This window comes from Centruroides sculpturatus, unplaced genomic scaffold (genome assembly GCF_000671375.1).
Source record: "Centruroides sculpturatus isolate CEXI.00-Female unplaced genomic scaffold, Cexi_2.0 scaffold582, whole genome shotgun sequence".
Classification (NCBI taxonomy): domain Eukaryota; kingdom Metazoa; phylum Arthropoda; class Arachnida; order Scorpiones; family Buthidae; genus Centruroides; species Centruroides sculpturatus.
In genome coordinates this window covers 43,605-70,761 of record NW_019384742.1, presented here as the reverse complement: position 1 = coordinate 70,761, position 27,157 = coordinate 43,605, and the positions used below count along the sequence as shown (strand labels likewise).

The window sequence follows — 27,157 nt, the reverse complement described above, 5'->3', positions numbered from 1 at the left end:
TATACAGTATATATTTTTAATTAGATAGAATATTACACAAATATATTTTAAAATTTAATTTAAAATTAAAATACAGTACTAACTTAATTAAGAAGAAAGTTAAAAATTTTTGATAACGTGCTGCCATCTATAAATAAGTAAATAAACTAAATGACCAGATTTATTATAAACCGGTAACAAATTATTGTACCGTAAATAATTAATTTATTTTAAAATACTAAGACTTTAAACTAAATTTATTCTGTTATTAAAAGTTTAAATTTCAAAAATAAAACCCAATATAGTCCGCCATCTTAAGAAAAACGAAAAGAAGCTGTGACTCGGAAAGTTTAAAAGGAGATTGGTTACGAAATGATCTTAAACCAATCAAATTTTGCATTTTCAGATGACGTAACATCTCTACGAAACAGCCAATTATTATTTTTATAACATTCATTTTTAATAGTACAGAGAACCATAAGCATTATTCATATATAAAATTTGTTTCAATTATTCTCTTATTAGTACAGAATATTGATTACTATTACTTTACAAGATAAAGTCAGAGAGGTTGAACATCGGGTCAGAATGGCCGAGCGGTCTAAGGCGCCAGACTTAAGATCTGGTCCTCGTATGAGGACGTGGGTTCGAATCCCACTTCTGACACGAATTTTTTAAATAACGTCATTACTTTCTACCAGATTAAACTCTTTACTTGCCGCTGTTTTCGCTGTCGCTAGTGGCTTTCCATTTAAATTCTGATTGAATCTATAAAAGAGGAAAATATAAAATTTTGTAATTCTTTTAAATATATTTTTATGAAGCACGAATTAAATTAACTTTATCTGCCATTTTACTTATGCAAAATATTACGTCAATTTTAAGTTGTTTTTATTACTAAAATATGTGTGATGGCGCATCTTTTACGTCATTTCTCTATCTTAACGAACTTCGTTTGGTGATAACGCGAGATTACATCGGACTCCTTTCGTCAATAATTAAAAAATTGTTTAAAAATTTATTTTAGAATAATTTTTTTAAAAAGTTATAAATAATTTCGGAAATTCATTCTAATAACCAATATATCACAAAATTTAATAATTCGTGTAACAAGATACGAATAATTAAAGACTCGGCTTAGAGAATTTAAATTGCCATCTTTAAGTCGAAACACGAATCTTCCTTGTAATATCATTTTGAGACAATTTAATTAGATCGATCGAATTCGGATGGAGAATTAATCAATCTGCTAATATGGCATTCTGGAAGTTCAACTTATAATAAGTTGATTATATGTATATTTAGTTGAACGGTCGAGTGAAATACAAAATTAGTTTCATTTCAAATATCTTTAAATGGAAATTTTTGTTTATTTTGAAACTTTAAAAATTTTTGAAGGAACCGAGTAGTAAATCTATCCCACAAGTAATTCGTATTCAACCCCGATTCCATCTCTTATAATTTATCATAGATGGGAACAACGCTCGTACGTTAATGAGATTAACCCCATTGAGGGTTGGCCCTCTTGAGATAGTCTGTTTGCAAATAAAAATTACGCCTAAAAATTGTATCGGTTTTTTGGAAAAATTAAATAGCATTTAAAGTAGCTTTTAATTTACTATATACAGTAAATTAAAATATATTTTTCTCTCGTAGTGTCTGCATCTGCATCCTGTTAAATGCATAGTCAAGTGTCAAGTGAAGAGAACTGCACATTCCAGTGATCTAGAAACAGCTATAATGAAGATATTCCAAGCCAGACAAGCCAAAAGTCTTTCAAAGAGTGGAAGATGTGTAGCAACTTCTGGCAACTCTACCTACGTATAAAACAATTAGTAAGTTCAAGATACTAAATACTCGTAGCTGACTTAATAGTAGTAGTTCATACTCACTCTTTTAAAGTTACTAGTTGATCATGTTGTTAAATTTGGATGGAATTTTAATTACTAATATATCATTATAGTTGACGGGCAGATGGCCCAGTGGTTAAGGTGGCGACCTAACACTCGGTGTTTTTCCTCAGGACATGTCATACAACGGGCCCTCGATCCTCATCATTGTAGGCCTGGCCGAACCCATAATGGTCTTGCTTTAAAAAATGCTCTTTTAGTGCCCGCTGGATAGTTAAAAAATTCTTTCTCTCGAGTCTCTCAAAAACAAAATTAATTTTAAAACACACTAATCGCGAATTATATGTCAATTAAAGTTAGTCTAAGTTCAATTCTCGTTGCGATTTTTAAATATTTGAACTCTAACAATAAGTAAATGAATTATCAAACTACAATTAAACTTCTAGTTAAGTGCCATCATCTGCTTGCCTCTAAAAATGGAATTAAATCGAATGTGGCATTAATAAAGCACGTTTAATGAAAAAAAATTAGAGTTAAATTACGTATTTCGATGATAAATTTCCTTTCGACTTTATTATAAACCATTTGATCCCATTCAGATACTCAATCTCAGGTAAATACAAATATCCAGAAGGTAAATACAGGTGAACACACTTATTTGTTCTGCATCTTACCTGTATTTACCTCTTTTTTTCTTAAACTCGGGGATGCAATGTAATTAGGGAACTCTTCGGTATTTGTAATTTCAATAATTCTGGAGTGTCCAAATTGATTATTGAATTCACTGATTTTTTTTTCATAGCCTAAGATTGCTAAACGTAGCATAGTTTATTGGGCTGCAATTTTTCCTGCATAGTTTCCTAGTGGAAAAGAACTATATTCAATTTGAAGTGTTCCTGTGTGTTGTTGTTGATTTCTTTTATTCATTAGAACTTTAGATAATAGGAATTCCATCTTTTGTCACTAAATAATAAGTAATACAGAACTTATGTTTTATCTAAGAATCATCTGCATGCAGAGTAAAATTTACACAACAATTCTACTTTGAAATTGAATATTTGGATAGACAGTAAGTGGTTTTTATTTGTCAGGGCCTACAGCGTAAAGCCCTAAACTAGGCACGTGTAAATCCGATCGTCATTACTTCTCCATAAGTTGTTTATTTCCATACCATTTCTTGTTGCTTGGATTATTGCTAGATTTAAATATCTGTACACATAATTTGATTCCGATGAATATGCAGTCTAGAAAATTTAAAGGCTATATTATCCTTATCAATATTACAAATACGTTATTTATCGTACAGTGTTCGTAAAATACAGAAATTATTCTCTGGGACATCCAGAGGGAGAGGGAACTGGGGTTTTCCCCCGAGCCTTGAGAAAACTTAGGGATCCTTAGTGGTTGTACTCTTATAAAATTAAATATGCCAAAATGCTTTTTTATTAATAAAAAAGCATTTTATGTTATTTTTACCAACAGAAAATAAAATTTTTAATTAAAAAAAATGGTTGTATGGAGCTCAGAAGACAAGAGTCTAACTCTCTGGTAAGCATTAGTTGCGGCGATTGGCGCTGTCCGCCGTAGCGGCATAATTTAGAACTAATGCTTACCAGGGAACTAGACTCTTGTGCTTAGAAGTAACAGGGTCTCTCTAAAACATAGAAGAAACAGGGTCCTGGAAAGTTTAATCTGTGAGATTCTTTACATCTAGTAATTAAAGTGCCATTTTTGTTTCTCCTATATACAAGTATATATTTTAGATATTGCACGTACTAAACAAAATAATTACTGTAAATGACAATCGATTTTACCATTATCTACACATTAAAATCAGACGGTAAAATAAACTCTTTCAATTTATATAAATACAATATAAAGTTGGTAATATTTGATTAAATGGAACCATACTAGCAGATGAGTCCGGCGTTGCTCGGACAAAACGTAACGTTAGCAAAGATTATTAGACTATAGCCGATCTTACCCGTTTTCACCGAGTGTAAGAATTAGATCCCCCTCCCTCTTCCGAGCCTCTCCTAATTAGAGAATTTTTAGGTATCTGTTTACCATACCGAGATAACGATAAATAAGACTCACTGCAACCACTAACCGGTGCGTAGTACCACTAAGTGATAAATAAACGTTTTCATAACTCTTTCTGGGTTCTTCTTCAGGTTTAATAAATTCGAAAAATAAGCTGGATCTTCGAGAATCATTCATAAATATAAATTCGAACATATTATATTATAATCGAGTTGGGTTAATAAGATAATCTTTTTATATACGACGATTTTTCTTCGTGTGGTGCTGTTGGAATAGATCTACACAGCACACAGTATATACCGGAACTGGAACGAGGTGTAACCACAGAAAATAAATGTTTTCTTTACGTGCCGTTTGTGCTGTTGGGAAAACCCTAATGTTTCGAGACTTTTGTAACAAGAGGCTTCCATGCTAAACACATATCACCTAGTCAGGACATTTTTATACACAGATAGGTATGCCATCTTTTTGTAGAAATCTTATGCTTCGCAACAGCGCATAAACAAATGTTTCCAGACTTTTTGTAATGTAAGTTGTATGACGCCTTGCAGTAAAGTACTACTAGTACTGTACAATACATACTGTACCTCATCCATTCTCCACAGATGCTTTATTTCGTGGGTGTTTGGTACAGCTAAGTCTATGATTAATGTCATGTCTGGACTGTTGGAACAGATTGTTTTGTGTGCGATTGTGGCAAGGTCATAATATATTTTGTGTGTTTTCTATAACTGACTGCGTAGTGTATTTGTAATATGATTCCTGTATGTGTCATTTGACATAACCAAATATCAAATATATCAAACACAACGTAAACAGCCTGTAAAACACATCATATTGAGTCAATCACATCACATATATAAACACTCTCTTATAGGAAATGACAATGCAACACTACACAGACTAAGGTATAGTGTTCTCCAGTGTTTTCTCAAAATGTTGTAGTGTAGTGGCAGATTTAGCACCTGAGGCCCCTCTAAATATTTTTACTATCCCTACACCCTACAGTGCTCATTCTACATGCACGTTTTTTACTCTGGTAGGCACTAATCCGGTGGTCCAAAAAAAGTGAGCCAGGGAAATAACAAAAAAATTAACCAGCATAAAATTACAACTGCCTGGCTGTATTTAAAAGGTTACTGATGTTCAGATTGTATTAATTATGAAAATTGAAACTTATTTGTACAAGAATTATTAAGTTTCAATAGGTAAAAGTGTTAAAAACAATTTAGTAATCCATGTGTATAAAAAATAATTTATTTTAAAATTTACTAATTTTTGAAATACAAATCAATAGTAATCTACAAATAAAAATTTATTTGTAAATTATTATAATAGATTTCACTATTTTTTGGTAAATAATTATTAAGAGTTAATAATTTAGCAGTATTCCCTAAATTAAAATAATAATTACCATTATTATGAAAAAAATTATTTTAATTAATTTGAGTGCTGAATTTTGAGGCCCCCAGGCGTGTTTCAGAAATCCGCCACTGTGTTGGATGTATTTTGTATAGATTCTGCAGCATCCCACATTCATGGTTGTTGCATGTCATCCTGTAATCTATATATTCTATGTTTCTGTGTTCTTAGTGTGTTTATCTTAGAATGAATAAATCAGAGTTGGGATGCAATGAACAGTTACTGATTGAGTAACTGTTCTTTGCATCCCATGTATTTTCTAAACTGCCTTTTTTGTTGCTCTGTGAGAATATTGTGTTGCTCTATAATCTATATGATAGTATACTTTGTGACAAACAATGAGTATTGTGTAGTGTAGGAAGGCATGCAATTGGTCTTTGATGTTACATGAAACCCAAAAATGATATCTATGTGATGCCTTGTGTAAGAAATTGTGGCATATCTTATGGATTGTTGTGTGTAAAATGTTTGACTGATTCCTGATGCAGTGATGTAAATATTTGTTGTCTGCATCAGGTGTCTTCAAACTATGAGTTTTTGTATTGTATGTTGGATGTTGTGTATATTTATTTTGGCACAGTGCATTATTGGAGTCTTAAGCATGTTTTTATTCTTCCTTTTTGTTCTAGTCTGCTTCAGTTTAGTGTAAGATTGGAGCGAACCAAAGAACAGACTAATAGTCTGTAAGTCGTTTTTCTGTTGGCATGCCATTTTGCTGTGATTATGTAGTTGGTTTGGTAATAATATCTATAGAAAAGCATCGCATTGTTTGTGAATAATTTTTGTTGTTTTCATTGAAATGATATGCCTGTATATATGCTGTCTTTATAACAGCAAAAACAACACAATATACATGTATAGAAATATATTGACACACTAAAATAAAATTAACACACACAAATAGCTACTAGTTTTTAATTATTTTTAGTATATTGTGTCATCCTGCCTAATTTTTGTCTAATGAGGTGTTATGTATTTGTGTTTCTAGTCTTCTTTGCCAGGCAAGCTTATGATTTGTCTGTGATTGCAGTTTAAGGCCATGGTATGTAGCTACAGTTACTAATTACACTATAACAGACTAGTATATGTATGTACTAAAACATTCAATTTCTGACATAATGTGTGTGTATTTAGATAGCAAAAAAACTTTTATGCTATTTTTGTATTAGTCTAAATCTGTGTATTTTACAACAGCTTCTTGAAATACAGAACAATTAACACAACAGTTACAATTAGTGATACAGTAGAGTCCCAAAAACTCGGCACTCTATAACCCGGCAGTCCGGATAACTCGGCCACACCCTGGAAGGGCGAAAAAACCCCTAGTTAATTTTCATTATAGACAGCTTTATGCCTCAAAGTATTTTTCTGAGGTTTGTCTTATCAGGTAAATTACTGTACACGGTGTATTCATTAATTTTCATTTTCATGTAGTAAAGGCTCTATGCCTTCATAAAGTATGTACTTTTCCTTTGTTTAAGGGTATTTGGTCGGTTTATTTTCTGTTGTATTCTCAAACAAACAATACACACAAGTACAGTACAGTATTTTCTGAGGAAACACTCGTACTTACTCTTTTTTAACCCCATTCCCGATAACCCGGCATTTTCACAAACTCGGCCACCCTTCGGTCTACATTAGGCCAAGTTTTTGGGAATCTACTGTACCACAGACAAATTTGTTAGTGTTTTCATTGATGCATATTGTGTGTGTACGTTTTTAAATATTGTGTATTTTCATGAATTGCATGTATGAGTGAGTGACTGCTGTTCAGGCACTATTCCTACAGTGTTAATGTATCTGTTGTGCAACTTGGTGTTTAATATATTCAATTATTGTTTGTAGAATAAGGCTGCTGTTTATAATTGTTCTTTACTATTCAACAATCAGTTGCTCTATAAGTGAGGTTTGGTTATTTTTGTGCAAATTTCTCATGTAGTGACTGTCTGTCTGTCTACTCTGCCAGATATGATTTAAATTTTGTAATGGTGTAATAAGTACAAATGATAAATTCATTCATTTCTCGAGTCCATTTCATCTGTCGGTGAAGTTTTCTGGCCCTTCATGGTCAGTGGCTGGGTCAATGTGTCATCCATTGAGTATGAGTTAATGAATGTTTGTGATTCAGTAGCTATAACCAGGACCTTTCAGAGAAAATGCAAAGCCCGGAGCAATTATTGATAATATTTTAGGGGAATCGTGTGAGTGTGAAGAAAGAGATGGGGCCTTTGACATCATTGGGTGTGTTAGCGCATGTTTGCTAGAGTTTTGCTCTTGCAAAGCTGTAGTTTGTTTTACAATACTGATAACCACTGCAGTGTTAGCACAGAACTGACTGAACAAACCTCGTTCTCTGCTTTTATGACCTTTTTGCTGAAGGTGAGATTCAGAGATGGAGGAAGGGGTAACTTTTGAGTGTGGGTTGTGTGGTAATTGGCCAGAACATCCCCTCCAGCCTGGGGTTGGTCAGGGTAATATACTTCTAGCCAATCCCTTGGCTAGATCTCTCAATCCTCTCTGACTCCTCCTATAGAAATTTAGAATTTAATTTTATAAATGTTAAAATTTAGCAAATTGCTTTCCCTTCTCCTATATTTTTGTCTAACATATTGAGTTGCCAAGTTGAGGTCCCTAATATTGCAAGGCCCGGGGCAGCTGTCCCTCCCTCTGATTGGCCTGGCTATAACCATACTTGGGCCAGTGCTGCATTTGCCAAGGGAGACTGTGGCAGATTTTTTTAATACAGAGCTTATTAACCCAGGCAATGTCCAATCAGATATCTTCCTGTGAACACGTAACACCCTTTTATGATATCTTCACAGAAGCAGATGTACTTCTTCTGTGAAAGGTATGATGGAAGATGCATGCTGAGATGGAACTGTACTAAGTATAAATGGTCTTCATGCAATTAGATAACTGTATGAACATTCCACATGAAATGGATGTGCTAAAAAATAATAATTGTGGGTTTTGTTTTTTCTCTAGGCTGTGTTATCTAGGTGAAACACATCTGAAAGTGAAAAATTCAGAGGTATCAATAAAAGCATTTTTCTGTTAATATTGTGTTACAGATTTTAATTGACTCAACTCAAAACTGACATAGGAAAATAAAAAGTTCTTTTGAAATATTTTTTAAAAAATTCCCTAAATTTTAAGATTAGAAATAAATGCCAATTCCTTTGCTATTAACTTTTTCTTTTAATTTATTAATAAGATTTTTCTAATAACTGGTCACTGTTTTTCATTAAATAGATAGTATCATTGTATTGACCTAATTGATTTTTTTTTCTGTTTTTTTTTTTTTTAATTTACCATTAGTCTTATTTTCCTCACTTTAACATTTGATTAATTTTTTAAAGTAGATATACTTGCAGATAACGTAGCTTATTGGGAATCCAGAGGTTTTATGATTGTTTTATTGCAAAGATGTCTTGTCAAAATTAAGTAGACAATCTGCTTTAATTGATGCATTTTTATAATTTATAACATATATAAACAGAATGGAATGATTATTTCATAAAAAAGCAATTGACCAAGGTACATTTTACATTACATATTATTAAAATGTGACTGTGCAATATCTCATGATTGCACAAAGTGTCAGTCTTGAGTGAATCACCCTGTATTTTACTAGTCATACTGAACAGGAGATAGCCAAAGATGCATTTCAGGATCATCTATCATATGGCATTTTGTGAAATGCAAAATGCCATATGATTTCATTGATATAATCTTTGGCTGTCTTGTCAAACATTACACTATTTTTTCTGTAAGAACTGGTTTATTTTCATCATTTAATAGATGATCTACAAGGAAGAAATGGTAAAGAAGAAACAATGATAATACATACTGTAGTATTCATATTGTCTTTCAGTTTCATTATCTGAGAAATAATCTCTAAATAAAATAATATTTCCATTAACACTGGTTGCATTTTTCCTCTTTCACCCTAAGCACTAAGGCCTTTTAATCATCTATCATGGAATCGTCCAGGCCCACAAAGAGTTAGGGGCCATCCGTAAATTATGTAAGGTATTTTGTGGTGGGTGGGGGTCAAGGATTTCTTATGATTTCTTACTCAAGGGTAGGGGGTAATAGATCTCATCTTACGTAATATTCTTATTTTTTTATCTCGTTGAATGGTGGAGTTTTGAATTTGGTGGTCTATTAAGAATGCTCGTTGTACTAAAGCCATCTCATGTGACATGATAAAATAATAACGCTAGCAGAATCATGCTCTACATGTTTTCTTCATGGAAGAAAGGCCGTGTGGTGGTTTCTCTCTCTCTTTTTTTTTTTTTTTATTAGAATAAGTGCACCACTCCTATGGGTGTATAACACTAAGAATACATGATACAAAGTAAATGTAAAACTAGATATTAGAAATTATAAATAGTCTTTTCTTCCACGTTTTTTGAGCATAATTGTAAAAAGCAAAAAACAGTGGCATCTGACCAAGCTTATTGAATGGACATGGCCACCTGAAACCAAGCGTAAAGATTTCTAATTTCAGAATAAGTGTATGTTGATTGTAAATTGGACAATGATAGATCGTATGGTCAATAGTATCTAGGTTTTCTGTAGAGCAAAAGCAAGAGGCTGTTTCTGCCCAGTTATACATTGCTAGGTAGCATCTAAAATTATCATCATCATCATTTATTTATTGTGCATTGGGAATTACATCCCTATTACAAGGGGGTTGCATTTACATGTTTACTTTGTTTTTACTTTACAATATTTTTTGATTTTAAATTTATTCCATTTCATTAATAATAGCATATTATAATATTTCATTTGTGTTAATTTATTTTGTTTTTATAAATATCTATTATTTTACAAAAATAGTTATAAATTTTATATAAATCTTTTTTACTCATTTTGTTAAAGTTTTTTAACAATTCTATTAGCGAGTTGCATTTATAAGTTCGAGTTATGTCATAGTGTTCACGAATATCCCTTAATTTTGGACATTTTAATATCAAATGATAAAGTGTTAAGTTGTCAGAGTTACATAAAAAACATTTTGTTAATAAACTTATATAAGTGTTGTTAACATACAGCGAATATTTATTCAAACGAAGTTGTGCTATAAGTTCTTTTTACATTCAAATTTACCAAATACAACATATATGACTGAACTGATGATATTTCAAATATATCCAAGTATCATGAATGATATTTACTAGCAAGTAGGGAGAATTGATCTTTGTTTATGGATTGTGCTATAGCTGAGTTCAAAAGTATTGAGTAGCCTATTTTCCAATCTTGAATGTTGTCTTGAAATAGTAGTACTGATACTCCAAAAGAGTTGAAGATAGTTTCCAATTTATTGTGCCATAGCTGTTTATTTTTTTGAAGTTTGCTTTGCCTGATGTTTTCATGATATAAAGCAATCAAATTGTTATCACTATTGAATTTAAGTCTGTAATAAAATTTAATGATTTGTTTTAATATAAACAGGAATAACCATATACAATTGGTTTCATGACATAGTGCATATCCGGGTATTGTACTTTCTAACTGAAATAATCTGCGTAGATAGTAAATATGAAATAGTTCTAGTTTATATAAATAGTCCAAGCACCAAATGGGACTAGCGTAGAATATCATTGGATTTATAATTGAATTGTAAAGTTTCATGTGAATTCTTAAGTCAGAAGTTTTTCAATTTGCCACATAAGTAGCATCTAAAATTATCATGCTCAGTAAGCAGTTGAGCAGTAGCAAACGTTAAATCTCTAAGTGGTGATGAGAACCTGCATTCAACACTAGGAAAATAAAGTCTTGTTATTCTACCAGTTTTACTGCTCAACCATTGTTGATTCCACTTTTGCATAGCATTGTCATGAATATAATTTTTAAGACTGCTACATGAGAGAGGGATGTGAGTGTAGTCCAAGTCAGTGTCCTTTGCAGCTGACTCAGCCTCAGCCTCAAAGTCTGCTTTTGACGTGAATATGTCTTTAAATTTCCTTCTGTAGTGGGAGGCAATTCAGAAAACTGATAACAAAATCGAGGGATACCGTTTGGCATTGCAGCTACATATCTATCATCTACATCCAAAATTTAATTACACCACAAGATCAAAGAATTCATTATATTGAGTGGGGACTGTGACGGATCGCCACCATTTTGAGGTCATTTCGCTGCATCACATACTTTTCGTTTAGTATACATTTTGACTTGGAGAAGCTACAACACTCGTTTGAGTTTCAATTTATAGCTCTCATTAATATTTAACACCATATATATTCACCATAACTATTCCACACTAATGTTTTGTGTATGCAATCGATAAAGTTAAAAATGAAGAGAACTTAATACAATGTTGGCCTATATTTGTTGAAAAGCCAAATCAAAATATAGAAATTGTATACAGTTGGAAAGGGCTTCTCAAGAGCAATCCAATGATACCCATAAAACACCATATGATAGAGTGAAGTGGTGCTGGGAACAGAAAAAAATATGGAGATTCGAAGGACTTCTTACTGTTAAGGAATGATTATGACATACATATAATACGCTCAAAGAAAATATTACCCATTAACATACATGTATTCACGTAAAACACACGGCCGTGTCCCCAACACAGCCAAACCCCACTTTTTTCATTTCTAAGTATCAAGGAAAATAACTGTTATATATCTTATTTACAAGATTTTTAATATGGTGCTGGATATATGCGATTTTATTGCTATTGCAATTGGGATTTAATAGAGCTTTTAGGACAGACTGAGAATCACTGTAAATGTTGATAGTTTTGTTGGTAGTGAAGTGGCCCACTGAACAGTTTGGTAGTCAGCATCTTTAGCTTTATAGATAGAAGGTACAGACACTTCCCACATACCTCCAACACATTTTGGGCAAAATATGTCAGTTTGGAGGAAGATACAGATACTTGAGCCAACACAAAGGGTGCTTTTGGACCAATCTGTGTAGATATTAATGTCTGCATGGTTATCCATGGAGGAAGCAGATGACACCAAATGTACCCTGGGAAAAACCTTGTTTACATGGTGATGATCACAGATAGTAAGGTAATTGCAATGTGGTAGCATATGAAGAGCTGTAGATAGGAGTAGAGATTGTTGTTGAGCCTTGATGTTTGTAGTTCTGATGTAGTAGTTTTTCCTTTGCCACTATGTATTGTACAAAAGGTTCTAGAGCTCTGCTAGTATCAGAGGCATTAGTAGAAACAGTTCTGCAGCACTTTGAAATTCAGATGGCAAACTGTCTTTAAACAGAGGGTAATTTACTTGCTACTGAATTTTACTAGTTACATGATCCCAGCTAGAGGCCACTTAAAGTAGCATTGGTTGTATTGCCCCATTATATAGAGTTTTACAAGCTTTATGATTTAATCCCCAGGTGCATCTAGCATATTTTAGCAGCATGTAGTTTATTTTATTGACCTTATACAAAATAAAACAAGAGAGAATAGAAACCATATTCCATTGCCATATAACATTTGGATGACGTTTCTGTTTACACGTGCACTAGCTAGTCGATCTGTCAAAGTTTTTTGCGTCCTTTTGTGAAAATTAAAATTAAGCGTCATAATATTCATTTTTATATTGTTAATAATTAAAAAATAAAGTTTTTAACCAAAAAAAATTTTATGAAATCCTAAATGAATTTGAATGAACAATTTATTTTAAAATCTTTCTAAAAAATCATGCCTAAATATTACGTAAGATAGGGAAGGGCAGGGGGATAAAATAAAATATTATGGTTTCTTACACGGGTGGGTGAGGGTCTAGAATGGCCAAAATTGCCCTTATGTAATTTATGGACACCCTTAGATGCAGCACAGATGATTGGATAATGCATGGGTGATCTGCCAAGGTAATATCTGTATCTACTGTATATTCTAATTTATCTTATTTTTTTACCTAATTAAACATAATTAGATAAAAAAAGTTATTTTTAATGATAAAATTTATATAATAAAATAGTCTCTTAATGTAAAGCAAACATGCTTTACACAGAGTTTATATATAAAGTTTTTTAAAAATCTTTATTCATTTACTTTACACAGTAAAATTAATTTGATCAATTAGTTTTCTTTCTCTTCAACAAGTTATCTATTACATCTATGGCACTTTTCAAAATTGTATTTGCTGCTTTTTGGAACATTTCTGTCCCTTCTTTCATTAAATTATGCCTTTGAGGTCAGACAGATCTGGAATTTTTGACAGTGTTCATGTTCCTTACAAGGCTTCTTCACCTCACTTTCTTTCCTTACATTGTTTGTGTAAATTATGGCTGAATGCAGAATCTTTCTTGTTATTGAAACCTCTTCCAGACTTCCATTCAGTCTGTCCAAGAAGGACGAAGTGGGTATCAATCAATGAATGCTTTCTACACTGAGACTTTTTCTGTCCAGGCAAAGTATCCTTTTGCTAAACCCTCTTTAACTCTTTCTTACAGGATAGATGTTGAAATATATTTTAACCAGTTTGCTGAGGATTTCATATTTTGCTGTATCTGTTTGATTCTTTATGTTGAGCACTTTAATCCAATATTGGTCAGTTCACCTACAGAACAATGGCACATGCTCTTTAACCTTCAGTTGTCAGACTTCAATGTCTGAGACATCACAAGATTAACACATCTCATCTAGTAAAGAATGTTCCGATGCAAATGATACCAGAATCTTAGTTATGGGAGATAGTAAACAATCAGTATTTCTTCGGCATGATTTCTTTGACATTCTCCATTCATTAACTAACCATTCAAAACATTTTACTTACAAGGAGATAAATCTGGCATCAGGAAGCTGTACTGGGAAGCTGTTACATTATAATGTACAGCTTTCCAGTGACCATTCATTTTTTACTGATTACTCGTGATCTTCAAGGAAGTGCATCTGTCTGTTTTTCAGTGGCAAAGTAATTCAGACAAAGCTGTAATATAGATTTTTTTTTTTTCACACAATGTTTAAACATAAAAGAAATTCCAGTTTCTTTCATGCATCATGACCAATGTCAATGATCTTCATGTCTGCCATACAATTTAACACCTTAGCAATCAGCAATTGCTTAATGTTTAAGGAACCTCTAATTAAAGTGAGAATTAGTAATGGCATTTCATCACATGGAATATAAGGGAAGCTTTCCCTTTATTAACTATATGCTATTTTACAAATAGTGATTAGTCTATACACTTCAATTTATCATACTAGTTACTTTTTACATACACTGTTTCATTTCAATTGTACAAAATAACACTATTCTCTATTGATATTTTACCTGTCCTAGATGATGATAGATATGTGTAATTAGTAAATGTACTAAAAGTATTGATGAAAACATTGCTATAACATGATATTGAACTAGTCCAGCAGGAACAATTAAATGATGTAATTAGTAAAAAATATTTATTTTTTTACTAATTACATCAGGAATAGAATACTTGACTTGAGTTTAATGAAAACTCAAGAATAAAATATTTGATTATTAGTGTTAATAGGAGAGTTTAACAAATAACAATGAGAATTTTATAGCAGATGACATTAAGCTAATACTAAGTGCACTATAGCTGCTGAACTGATATATTGCAGAAAAACTGCATTATTTTAGTGTGTAGTATAATCTATAGTTCAACAGTAAAGTGATGACTCTCAGTGAGGCAAAAATATACAAACCTTACAAATCTGAGTATAAAAATGACAGTTTTATTGCTTTGCTAATATTAAGTGTTCATTTTTTCAAATGCTTTATAGTGCTGAAATTTGAAAGTTTTATTCCATGATCAGCTAGGTTAAGCAACAAACCAATTTGTTATAACAATTTAAACTTTTGTGACTAAACAACATAGTTATGATCTTAAAAATGTGCAAGACACCTCTGCAAGATGTTGCAGAAATAAATCATAAGGACAGTATCAAGTACAATGAAAACTGAAAATCAAATAAACAAGAAAGGAACAAGATGATCTGCCAAGAGGACATACCTCTTGGCAGATATCCCTCATGTCACATTGCTGTAAGCCAAAACAATAATAATAAATATCGAAAACTGGCAATTGATCTTGTCTAAAGATACAATTCTTATAACAATTAAAGAAAATAAAAACATGCTATACTTTCCATTTAGCATATGCAATATCTGAAACCTAAACACAAGGCAGCTAGATTAAATTTCTGTCAAGAAAACTGGACTATTTTGATCTTAGTTCATTTTTATAGTTTTCTCGAGTGAGATCTAATTGCAAATTCTGGCTCAATTTTTTTCTTTCAGAATAGTCATAATTGTGTTACATACTGGATTAATTTGTAACCATCATGTTATTTAAAGGAGTATAAATATTATCAAAATTAAAAAGATATTAATGACAACTATATTACATTATAATGTTTTTGAGGTCTTATCAATATAAATTTCTAATTCATTAAATTTTCTCCTAAATACATGATATTCAGAAAGAACTCTGGGAGATTCAAAAAGTCAAATTATGCTTTTCCACGCCATTAATGAACTACCATCAAATCAGCTGCTGAATTAAGTCTACTTTTTACAAAACTCCTAGAAACATATCTCCTGTTGGAAGATGTTGGATGATAATTGAATTTTTCAAAAACAAATGCCAACTGATATTTCAAACTTGTCAAAATAATAGTTTCTTCACCAACTTAAAGCCCAAAGTGATTTTTTTTTCATATACTTTTGTTGAATTACTTAGACTCAACAAAGTTTTCAGCTGTAGGTTAGATATTTTTTCAAGTTTCATTAAGTACACTTTCTATGCTAAATAATTATTTTAATAATTTTTAGTGGTCTTATGCTGCCATCTTCTATTAAATTTAATAAATATGTGTAGTCACATATGTATGAAATTAATTAGCCAAGTTCTAACCTGATAATCTGGCTTTATTGTCTATGTTTCAAGAAGCTAATTTTAAATATAATCATCTACAAGTTAATTTATGATAAACAACATTTATTTTTATTCTTTTTAAATTAGGAAATGATCATTCATAATACTCTTATTTAAATTTCATTTATAGTAATACTAATTAAAACGGAACATGAGCATGTTAAAGTGTTTAATTTAATCTTCAATAATTAATAGTTTAACATGAAATTATTCAGATGGAAAATGTCTTCTGATAGAATTTTACTAAATGTTCCTTTAACTGTACTTAATAATTAAGCACAAAGGAATGTTTTTAAGCAGATGCCTTATATATAATATAAATTTTCTTGTATTTTATATACAGCAATTTGTTGTCCGTGTGTTAAGAATATGATGTTTCTAGAAAATAATATATTTAAAAAATTTCATTACCTTTTATTTTCTGTGGTTAAGTTATGGTTGGAATTTATCTGTTATATTTTAGACAACTGTTTAACCACGGTAACGATTTGGATTCAAATGAGAATCAACTTTGAAAAATCTCAAGATAAACATAATGTAAATTAAAGTTTTGGATCATTTCCCGAGCGATTCCTTGAGTTCTTTTAGCAGCATGGAACCGATAATCATCTTCTCACAATTCACGGTGATGTTAGCCTTTCCGTCATTTAAGACTTGAACGGTAATTAAAACCGGAGAATGAGAAACTAGAGTTTGGGCGGCAAATCTGTACACTCCACTCTGTTCTTCTTTCTCGTAGACTTCTTTGACATTTGCCGTCTCGTAAATGGTGTTGATGATAGACTTGGGATCATTCTTGTCTGACAGAACGGTGACACAACCAGTATTTTCATTCATTCCTTTCAGTTTATCTAAAAACAAAATCAATAATTACATCACTGATACTAAATAATATGAGAAAATAATATGCTAACTTACTCTGTTGTGTAAGGAAATCTGCCTTGCTAATTTCAACTGGCTGAAGTGTTTCACCAATTGGAGCTTTAATAGAGAGATTATGACTTCTTTTCTTTGATTTTAATTCAAACCAGGCAGGCTGAGTTGTCTCATTATAATCAATTCCAATAGTTATAGTTAACATGCTTCCCACAGGTAAAGAACCTAAATGTGTACATTGTTCATAACTTTTATAATAACTAAAGTAGGTTAAAATATTTTTAATCATCAATTCCATTTAAATTTACCTATTTCTGTAACTCCTTTCACTTCAACATTGCTTGATTTCTATAGAAAAATATAGTTAAGCATAATTAACACACACAAAACTCACAAAGCTGAAATAACAGTCAATAACATAAAGAGAGACCTGACCTCGGTAGTGTTTTGGCCCCATTTGAGGACTTTTATCAGATAATAAATTAAATTCTGTATTATGTGTTTGTTCAATTTGATAAAATGGCTGTACTACCTGACAAAGGCACCTAAGTGGGGCCAAAAATGAAACTGTATTGTCTGTTAAGCCAGTATAATGAGTTTCACAGAAAACAATTTTTATTTAATATACAGGTATATTAAATATTAAATAAAAATTGTTTTCTGTGAAACTCTGTATTGTCTGTTAAGCCAGTATAATAAGTCCTGATAATAGTGAATGCATGTTTATAGATGAAAATTTATAATTTACATTCATAAGACTTCATTTATTGTAATCAGAATTTCAGGTAATTACAGTCTAGGCCTCAACCTTGGCCTGACCCAATTTGTTGTGTTAGATAGGGGAAAATTCATACAGCACAAGGCCTTCACAACACCAGAACACAATGATCATTTTTTTTTGGCAGTTGACGAATCAGAAATTTCATGTCATAGAAATATCCTTTCTAACTCTGGAATGAACTTATGTTTTATTTCACATATTGATGCTTTCCGTTAAAGGTTCTCCTTCATTTTGGTAATGACAGAGATAGTGAAGCAGCCATTCTCTTGCATGAATGATGCTCTTTGCAACATCTGTCATTTCAGCAATTTGACTATGACACAATTTTCATTAGTGTGCATTCAGTGCACCACATACTTCTTTTCTGCTTAAAATACCTATGTTTTGGCCATAATTTAATGTACAGGTGTTGATTTTATATGTCCTGCAAGATTATTTGTAGCTACTACTATCTCTGCCACATGCATTCCAAGTTTAAAGTTGGAGTGATATTCATCATAGATTAGAAAAAAAATTATCTTCAAAATATAACATTTAATGTTTGACTATCATTGTAACATAATCTTAACACTATCAATAAATATACACATCAATCAAAACCCAATATCTTAAGCAAATACACCTACAACTGCCATAAATGATCAGGCTAAATTTTGGATATATGATTATAGATTAGAAATAAATTTGGCACCAGAGTGCGGTGTTAGGTGCTATCTCTTATTAAATTAATATAATATTAAAATTAAATTATTTGATTAAACTGAAAGAAAAGAATCAACCTGAAGCGGGACTCGAACCAACAAATCCCAGTTACACTACCCGGACCTTCGGTCCGATCTTCTAGCATATAAGTTAAGATATAACCATCAACAAGGGTGCGATTATGTCCCCAGTCGGCACCATAATAACTGTCGATGGTTATACCTTAACTTATGTTAGAAAATTGGACTGAAGGTCTGGATAACATAACTGGCAATGCATCCACACGATAAGTGGGACTTGCTGGTTTGAGTCCCGCTTCAGGCCAATTTCTTTTCTTCCAGTTTAATTTAATTTTAATAATTATTAGATTAATTAATTAAATATTAAATAAAAATTGTTTTCTGTGAAACTCTGTATTGTCTGTTAAGCCAGTATAATAAGTCCTGATAATAGTGAATGCATGTTTATAGATGAAAATTTATAATTTACATTCATAAGACTTCATTTATTGTAATCAGAATTTCAGGTAATTACAGTCTAGGCCTCAACCTTGGCCTGACCCAATTTGTTGTGTTAGATAGGGGAAAATTCATACAGCACAAGGCCTTCACAACACCAGAACACAATGATCATTTTTTTTTGGCAGTTGACGAATCAGAAATTTCATGTCATAGAAATATCCTTTCTAACTCTGGAATGAACTTATGTTTTATTNCTCTACAAAAATTCAACGCGCGATAGGTTAATATATTTTTTCGTACATAATCGGTTATCCGACGCTCTACTGTATATCTGAAATTTAGCCTGATCATTTACGGCAGTTGTATAACACTATCAATATTTTTAAAAATTAAAAACTTACTTTATCCGATATGTATAAATCTTTAATTTCTTCTGCACTCTCATTTGTTAGTGTCAATTCTACAGATATCATTTTAGACGAATAGATATTTGGACTCCTAGTAAATCTGTAAGTGACAATTAAACCACTTCCATTATAGCGGTTCAACAATTCGTGTTTCTGAACAGGTACAAATGGTGGAATCATAATCTGAAACATATTCGGAAATAAAAATAAGAATGCATACAAATTTGTTAAAATAAAATATTTTTCATACTTACTGGCGTAAATATGGGTTTTTCCAGTGGTTTATCTAAAATAGTGATGGCAGAAGGTGTAAGTACAGTCATTGCTGATGGTTGCATTACTGGAACTGTGGAAGCTGGGATATTGACTATATGTATATAAAACCAGATAATGTTGCTAAACACTGAACTAATAGTTATTTTATTAAAAAAATTAAGCTTAAACAATCTTTACAATAATTCATTGCCATTACATGTCCTGATATTTGTTAAAAGAAATTATCAGGGCTGTGGAGTCAAAGTTGAGAGGAATCGGAGTCAATGCATTTTTTCTGACTCCAACTCTGGCATTTTAAATTTACTTAAATTTTCTTTCATTTAAATAAAAAAACTAATTATATATTTACAAAAATATTTTTAAAAATTAATATTTTGTTATAATTCATTTATTTTAAATACAAAATGCATCAATTTAATTTATTAAATATGTGGTATTCGTAATTATAATTGCCTTACAGTCCTTACTTCTAATTTATTTTTAATTGTCTACTTGGACATTACTCATTAATAAGATTTTACACAACAATGAAAGTTAGAGTTCAGGAAAAACTCACTGTTGTGTCAATTTTTAAACACCAGTGTAAAATCTTATTAATGAGTAATGTCCAAGTAGACAATTAAAAATAAATGTAGTATTCGTGTTTAGTAGTTAAATTATCTTAACCCAATTGAATTTGAATATTTTTGAATCATTCCTTTATTATCCCTGCTCTAAATAAGTACTCTATTTTTCTGAATGAGCCAGACTAATTGCTCAGAGTATATATTTTTCTTTTCTGAACAAGGGGGGCTGAAGTAGCTAGCTAGATCGCATACTTTTTAGTTGGACTAACTTTTCTGGAAGGGTGAAATTGAAGTGCAAATGCTGTTGAATATATGTAGAAGTAGAATTTTATTGCCCCCTTTCTCCTCTCATTAAGTATTTGTTAAAAATTAATTATTTTTATACAAATAAATATTAAAAATACTAACTATAAAAGTATTTAGGTAAATGCTCCAGGCTTCTTTCAGAATTCAGAATAGGGTACCCCTTTGAGCGCCCATGCCCCCCACAAAATGACTTGATTTTTAATTCTGCAGAGTCAGCAGTTGGAGTCGACCTACTAAAATTATCAGGAATCTGAGTTAAGTGTTTTTTACCGACTCCACAGCCCTGGTTTTCATGATATGTTTAACATTCATGTCCAAGTTCTTTTAGTAAATAATTTATTGCTATCATACATAAAATATTCTAAAATAAGCAAATCAACATGTGAGATTCTACTGGCCCATTAAATTAATTTTTCTAACTTTGTATTAAATAATAAATGAAAACTTTCCAACAAAAAGGGAAACACTGTGTCACACTTCCAACACAAGGAAAGTTGAATTTCCTTTCCCATACCCCTTATCTCAAAATTTTAGGCAAAACACTGGATGTTTGCCCCTCTGAACATCCCCACACATCCTGTTGACATGTGGTAAATCCTTTCTAATTGGATGAAGATGTTACAATATGACGGATCATTTCCTCTGATTGGGGAGTTTGTCGAAGAATTTCAAAGGAAGAACAACAACTCCAGGAGTTCAACAGACCCCCCCCCAAAAGAAGATGGACGACTCCAAAGATTCTCCAAAGCCAGCACCATACGAGCATTCTATCTGACTGTGATCGCCAGATTCCCGAGAAAATAGTCTCTCCCGTCCTAAACAAGATTCTCTAGGAATGAACAGAAGACCCTCAAAATAAGACGAGGTAGTATACCTGATATAGGAATTTACGTAAACTCTCTCTCTCGCGAGTTAGGTTTAATTCAATTATTTTGTAATCTTGTTTTTGATTAAATATTTTTGTTTTTCTTTTAAAATGGCTTTATCTTTGTCTCAAATCTGAGCCTACATCCACTCCACATTCCTCTCGGAAGAGTACTAGCATGCCTAACGTAATAACTAGGCTGGTGTCAGGAAAAACAACTTGCAGTGGTTTCTCACAAACTTCTATTCTTTATTTTAAGTCTTAGGAAGCCATCCTTAGACTCTGTGGGCCAGTCCAACCGATTGCACTGCCGTATAAGTAGCAGAGAGGCTTACCCAGACTCTCTACCCATGGCTAGCCTCTCACAAACACTTTTATTATAGTACCAAGTTTGCATAAACATCAGATTAATACCACAAATATTTCAATACACAGTAATTTTATCATTATCTTATATTCTTGCATATGATGTATATAAGTCAAAATATGCATGCATCTGTATACTGTATACATGTTATGTTAAATAGTATAAAACTGTTTATTTATCTGTACAAAATTTGGCATAGATATTCTTCAACATCCTAAAAAAAATACCTTGCCCAAAGCTGAACCTCTCTTAAGCCCAAGCAAGTGTTTACAATAATGAAACTGCAATGTACATGTTAGTTACTAAGACCATTATTTTATCACCCTCATCCATTCCCTACCCACTTAAAGCCCGACATCAGGCACACACAGCTATTCTTCAACTCCTTAAAAGAAATAAAAATACTGTACAAAGTACAACCAGCCCTTATTTACCTAAAGCCTACTCCTCAAAAGCCCAAGCAATCATGTACAACATCTCAGTATATTGTATATATGAAACTTTTGCTGTGACATTGAAACAAAGGTGAGAACCCAGGAACACTGAATTTTAATTTGCCTAAAAGAGCAAATTTCAATAGAGAAGTTAGTTTATAAAAATTCATTAATTTCCTTCAGAGATGATACATCATCTTGAGATCATGACTGATCCAGGGAAAATATGTTTAAAATATTAATTAGATTGGATAATTTTTAGGAATCACACTGAGATGCCCAAATTTTGTTAGATACTAATGCATCTGATGAAAGGAAAGATATAAAAGGAGACAATGTCTAAAGCAAGGTTCACTCTCTCAGTCATCTGAAAGGGTTCTTGGAGAGTTTCCACATTCCTCAATATTTCCTGTTCTCATCTCTTGTATACCAGAGGATTGTACAGTGCTTTCTTTTTGTCAAGGATTACTTTCAAGGAGTTAGTGTGTTTATTGGTGTAAATGTTCAAGATCTCCTATGATGACTATCAAGGACTATGTTCATTTGGATCCAGGTAAATATCACCTTGTACTGTTGATTGTAAACTCCCCTTTTCAATCTAGAGAAATTAGGCACAATCTTAGTGAGCAACTATCAATAGGTCTGTTTCTTGTGTAATCATATAAATAAATCTTTTTGTTAAATGTGATTATCTAGTACCATAATGAATGATTCAATTCTGTGAAGCCTCTCAAAGTCGTCCTCCATTTGCTTACCCTGAATCCCCATACAGCATGCTTGTAAGGTTGGTAACTTTACAAGCATGAACTTAAAGTAAAAAATGTTTCTTGTGAACTGATATTCACAAGTGGTGTCAGAATCTTCTGATGTTATTTCATATATAAATAATGAAAATAAAATTACTTATATTTAGCAATCCTGACGTGGCTGAGGTAGATCATCTCTTACATCTCACAAAATAATTTTTCAAAAATGATGATGTAACTCTAACTCTAATTTACTTCCCTTATATAAATGAACACAAATCAAATGCTAGAAAATTTATTTCAGAAGATTGTAACATTTTTACTGCTTAAACGAAATATGCCTAAACTAAGACAATATACAATTTCTGTGATTACTCAGGATATATTTCTTCATAATTGAAGGTCAGACTATTTACAAAATTGTATCAATATGCAAATTAAGTAAGGATAACTCGTAACTACCACCAGATGGCCTGAAGCTGTTAAAAAATGGATAAGGACAATGTGGTGAGAAAAATTCTTCATGTTTTTAATGTAAAGTGTCAGAACCTATAACAGAAGGCTGACACTTGATCGTTTTTAACATTGTGAACTTTTTTTACTTGTTTATCTTTGTTTTAAGAAGTATATTCTTCAAAAAACCCATGTTAACTGTTACTTCTGGAGTGTATTAAAAAGGATTAAGATAAACTCGAAAATTTGATATTTTTGTAAATAGTCTGACCTTCAATTATAAGACAATATATTCTTTAAAAATTCATCTTGAAATATGAAAATAACCCAGAATAACAGATATGACAGCAAATATGCACAATCTGTTGTTCTAGGTCAGGGGTCACAATTAGCGGCTTGCGAGCCGCATGCGGCTTTTCAGACATAAACTCATAAGTTATAAGGCTGTGGTGAAATGAGGTAAGGTAAAATTGGAGTTTATGAGATAGAGCCACTGAACAAACTTCGACTCGTACACCGTCCACACATGACCACACTCACGTTGATCAATATGAGTCACATAAGAAAGAAAGAAATGCTACCACTCTTATCTTGTTAATGTGGAGAGTGGTAGCATTTGAAGCATATCTATATATATAACACATTGAACGCGTGTCCGTCCATCCGTGTAATGTTATGCCAAAAATGGCCACTAGAGGCTCCCCTGTCGTGTGTCGTATTTCGCACATTTAAGTTAATATGCGGCTCTCTGGTACTTTTGTTATCCTGTTTTCATGACAATTTGGCTCTTCTCACTTGACAAACTGCCGACCCCTGTTCTTGGATGTTAAATAGTATAAAACTGTTCATTTATCTGTACAAAATTTGGCATAGATATTCTTCAACATCCTAAAAAAAATACATTGCCCAAAGCTGAACCTCTCTTAAGCCCAAGCAAGTGTTTACAATAATGAAACTGCAATGTACATGTTAGTTACTAAGACCATTATTTTATCACCCTCATCCAAACCAACCTTACCAATTCCCTACCCACTTAAAGCCCGACATCAGGCACACACAGCTATTCTTCAACTCCTTAAAAGAAATAAAAATACTGTACAAAGTACAACCAGCCCTTATTTACCTAAAGCCTACTCCTCAAAAGCCCAAGCAATCATGTACAACATCTCAGTATATTGTATATATGAAACTTTTGCTGTGACATTGAAACAAAGGTGAGAACCCAGGAACACTGAATTTTAATTTGCCTAAAAGAGCAAATTTCAATAGAGAAGTTAGTTTATAAAAATTCATTAATTTCCTTCAGAGATGATACATCATCTTGAGATCATGACTGATCCAGGGAAAATATGTTTAAAATATTAATTAGATTGGATAATTTTTAGGAATCACACTGAGATGCCCAAATTTTGTTAGATACTAATGCATCTGATGAAAGGAAAGATATAAAAGGAGACAATGTCTAAAGCAAGGTTCACTCTCTCAGTCATCTGAAAGGGTTCTTGGAGAGTTTCCACATTCCTCAATATTTCCTGTTCTCATCTCTTGTATACCAGAGGATTGTACAGTGCTTTCTTTTTGTCAAGGATTACTTTCAAGGAGTTAGTGTGTTTATTGGTGTAAATGTTCAAGATCTCCTATGATGACTATCAAGGACTATGTTCATTTGGATCCAGGTAAATATCACCTTGTACTGTTGATTGTAAACTCCCCTTTTCAATCTAGAGAAATTAGGCACAATCTTAGTGAGCAACTATCAATAGGTCTGTTTCTTGTGTAATCATATAAATAAATCTTTTTGTTAAATGTGATTATCTAGTACCATAATGAATGATTCAATTCTGTGAAGCCTCTCAAAGTCGTCCTCCATTTGCTTACCCTGAATCCCCATACAGCATGCTTGTAAGGTTGGTAACTTTACAAGCATGAACTTAAAGTAAAAAATGTTTCTTGTGAACTGATATTCACAAGTGGTGTCAGAATCTTCTGATGTTATTTCATATATAAATAATGAAAATAAAATTACTTATATTTAGCAATCCTGACGTGGCTGAGGTAGATCATCTCTTACATCTCACAAAATAATTTTTCAAAAATGATGATGTAACTCTAACTCTAATTTACTTCCCTTATATAAATGAACACAAATCAAATGCTAGAAAATTTATTTCAGAAGATTGTAACATTTTTACTGCTTAAACGAAATATGCCTAAACTAAGACAATATACAATTTCTGTGATTACTCAGGATATATTTCTTCATAATTGAAGGTCAGACTATTTACAAAATTGTATCAATATCAAAAATTGTATCAATATGCAAATTAAGTAAGGATAACTCGTAACTACCACCAGAGGGCCTGAAGCTGTTAAAAAATGGATAAGGACAATGTGGTGAGAAAAATTCTTCATGTTTTTAATGTAAAGTGTCAGAACCTATAACAGAAGGCTGACACTTGATCGTTTTTAACATTGTGAACTTTTTTTACTTGTTTATCTTTGTTTTAAGAAGTATATTCTTCAAAAAACCCATGTTAACTGTTACTTCTGGAGTGTATTAAAAAGGATTAAGATAAACTCGAAAATTTGATATTTTTGTAAATAGTCTGACCTTCAATTATAAGACAATATATTCTTTAAAAATTCATCTTGAAATATGAAAATAACCCAGAATAACAGATATGACAGCAAATATGCACAATCTGTTGTTCTAGGTCAGGGGTCACAATTAGCGGCTTGCGAGCCGCATGCGGCTTTTCAGACATAAACTCATAAGTTATAAGGCTGTGGTGAAATGAGGTAAGGTAAAATTGGAGTTTATGAGATAGAGCCACTGAACAAACTTCGACTCGTACACCGTCCACACATGACCACACTCACGTTGATCAATATGAGTCACATAAGAAAGAAAGAAATGCTACCACTCTTATCTTGTTAATGTGGAGAGTGGTAGCATTTGAAGCATATCTATATATATAACACATTGAACGCGTGTCCGTCCATCCGTGTAATGTTATGCCAAAAATGGCCACTAGAGGCTCCCCTGTCGTGTGTCGTATTTCGCACATTTAAGTTAATATGCGGCTCTCTGGTACTTTTGTTATCCTGTTTTCATGACAATTTGGCTCTTCTCACTTGACAAACTGCCGACCCCTGTTCTTGGTCAAAGCTATGTATAATATTATTGTATTTAGAAGAAATGTAGTCTGTATGTAAAATCTGATTTAAAAAAAAAATAATCTTAATTNTCTGGTACTTTTGTTATCCTGTTTTCATGACAATTTGGCTCTTCTCACTTGACAAACTGACGACCCCTGTTCTTGGTCAAAGCTATGTATAATATTATTGTATTTAGAAGAAATGTAGTCTGTATGTAAAATCTGATTTAAAAAAAAAATAATCTTAAAAAATGAACAGTCTGTTGCTTGAATACATGATGGTCCATAAATTGTCTCATATTGCTGAACGAAATTTCAAGTTTCATTACATGTTAGCCTATACAGTATTACTAATTATGAGTTTAATCAGTGATCTATACTTGCAGCAATGTTTATGTATCAATTTTAGCTTTAATTTGGAAAAAATTGGTGCAGAAACTGTTGAAACGATCAAGAAAGCTTTTGAAGAGAATTCATTCAAAAGCAGTCAACTGAAGATAATCCAAGATAAGGAAGAAATTGTCACCTTGGACAAACTGCAGCACAGTAGTAGAGACTAATGTTTCTTATGTTTGTCAAAAATGGCT

The 27,157-nt window shown here is 32.1% G+C and overlaps 1 protein-coding gene, 1 long non-coding RNA gene and 1 other non-coding gene across 4 annotated transcripts in view; 2 read left to right on the top strand and 1 right to left on the bottom strand.

Moving 5' to 3' along the window:
• LOC111628398 overlaps positions 1–2,423 on the top strand; it is a 71,369-nt gene extending 68,946 nt beyond the window's left edge. The window contains exons 3-4 of the long non-coding RNA XR_002757166.1: positions 1,636–1,814; positions 1,943–2,423. This is a non-coding gene — a long non-coding RNA (uncharacterized LOC111628398). The remainder of the gene's footprint in view (positions 1–1,635; positions 1,815–1,942) is intronic.
• Trnal-uaa lies at positions 562–645 on the top strand. The gene has a single exon. It is a non-coding gene; the product is annotated as a tRNA-Leu (tRNA).
• A 14,147-nt stretch (positions 2,424–16,570) lies between the features above and the next one.
• The window catches only part of LOC111628401 (AP-3 complex subunit beta-1-like), a 52,752-nt gene continuing 42,165 nt past the window's right edge, over positions 16,571–27,157 (bottom strand). For both annotated transcript variants that reach the window (XM_023372174.1, XM_023372175.1), the window contains 5 exons: positions 19,654–19,766; positions 19,394–19,582; positions 17,357–17,396; positions 17,091–17,273; positions 16,571–17,023 (listed from right to left, as the gene is read on the bottom strand). In XM_023372174.1, the coding sequence (XP_023227942.1) occupies positions 16,728–17,023; positions 17,091–17,273; positions 17,357–17,396; positions 19,394–19,582; positions 19,654–19,766 (821 nt within the window). In that variant the 3' untranslated portion in view covers positions 16,571–16,727. The remainder of the gene's footprint in view (positions 17,024–17,090; positions 17,274–17,356; positions 17,397–19,393; positions 19,583–19,653; positions 19,767–27,157) is intronic.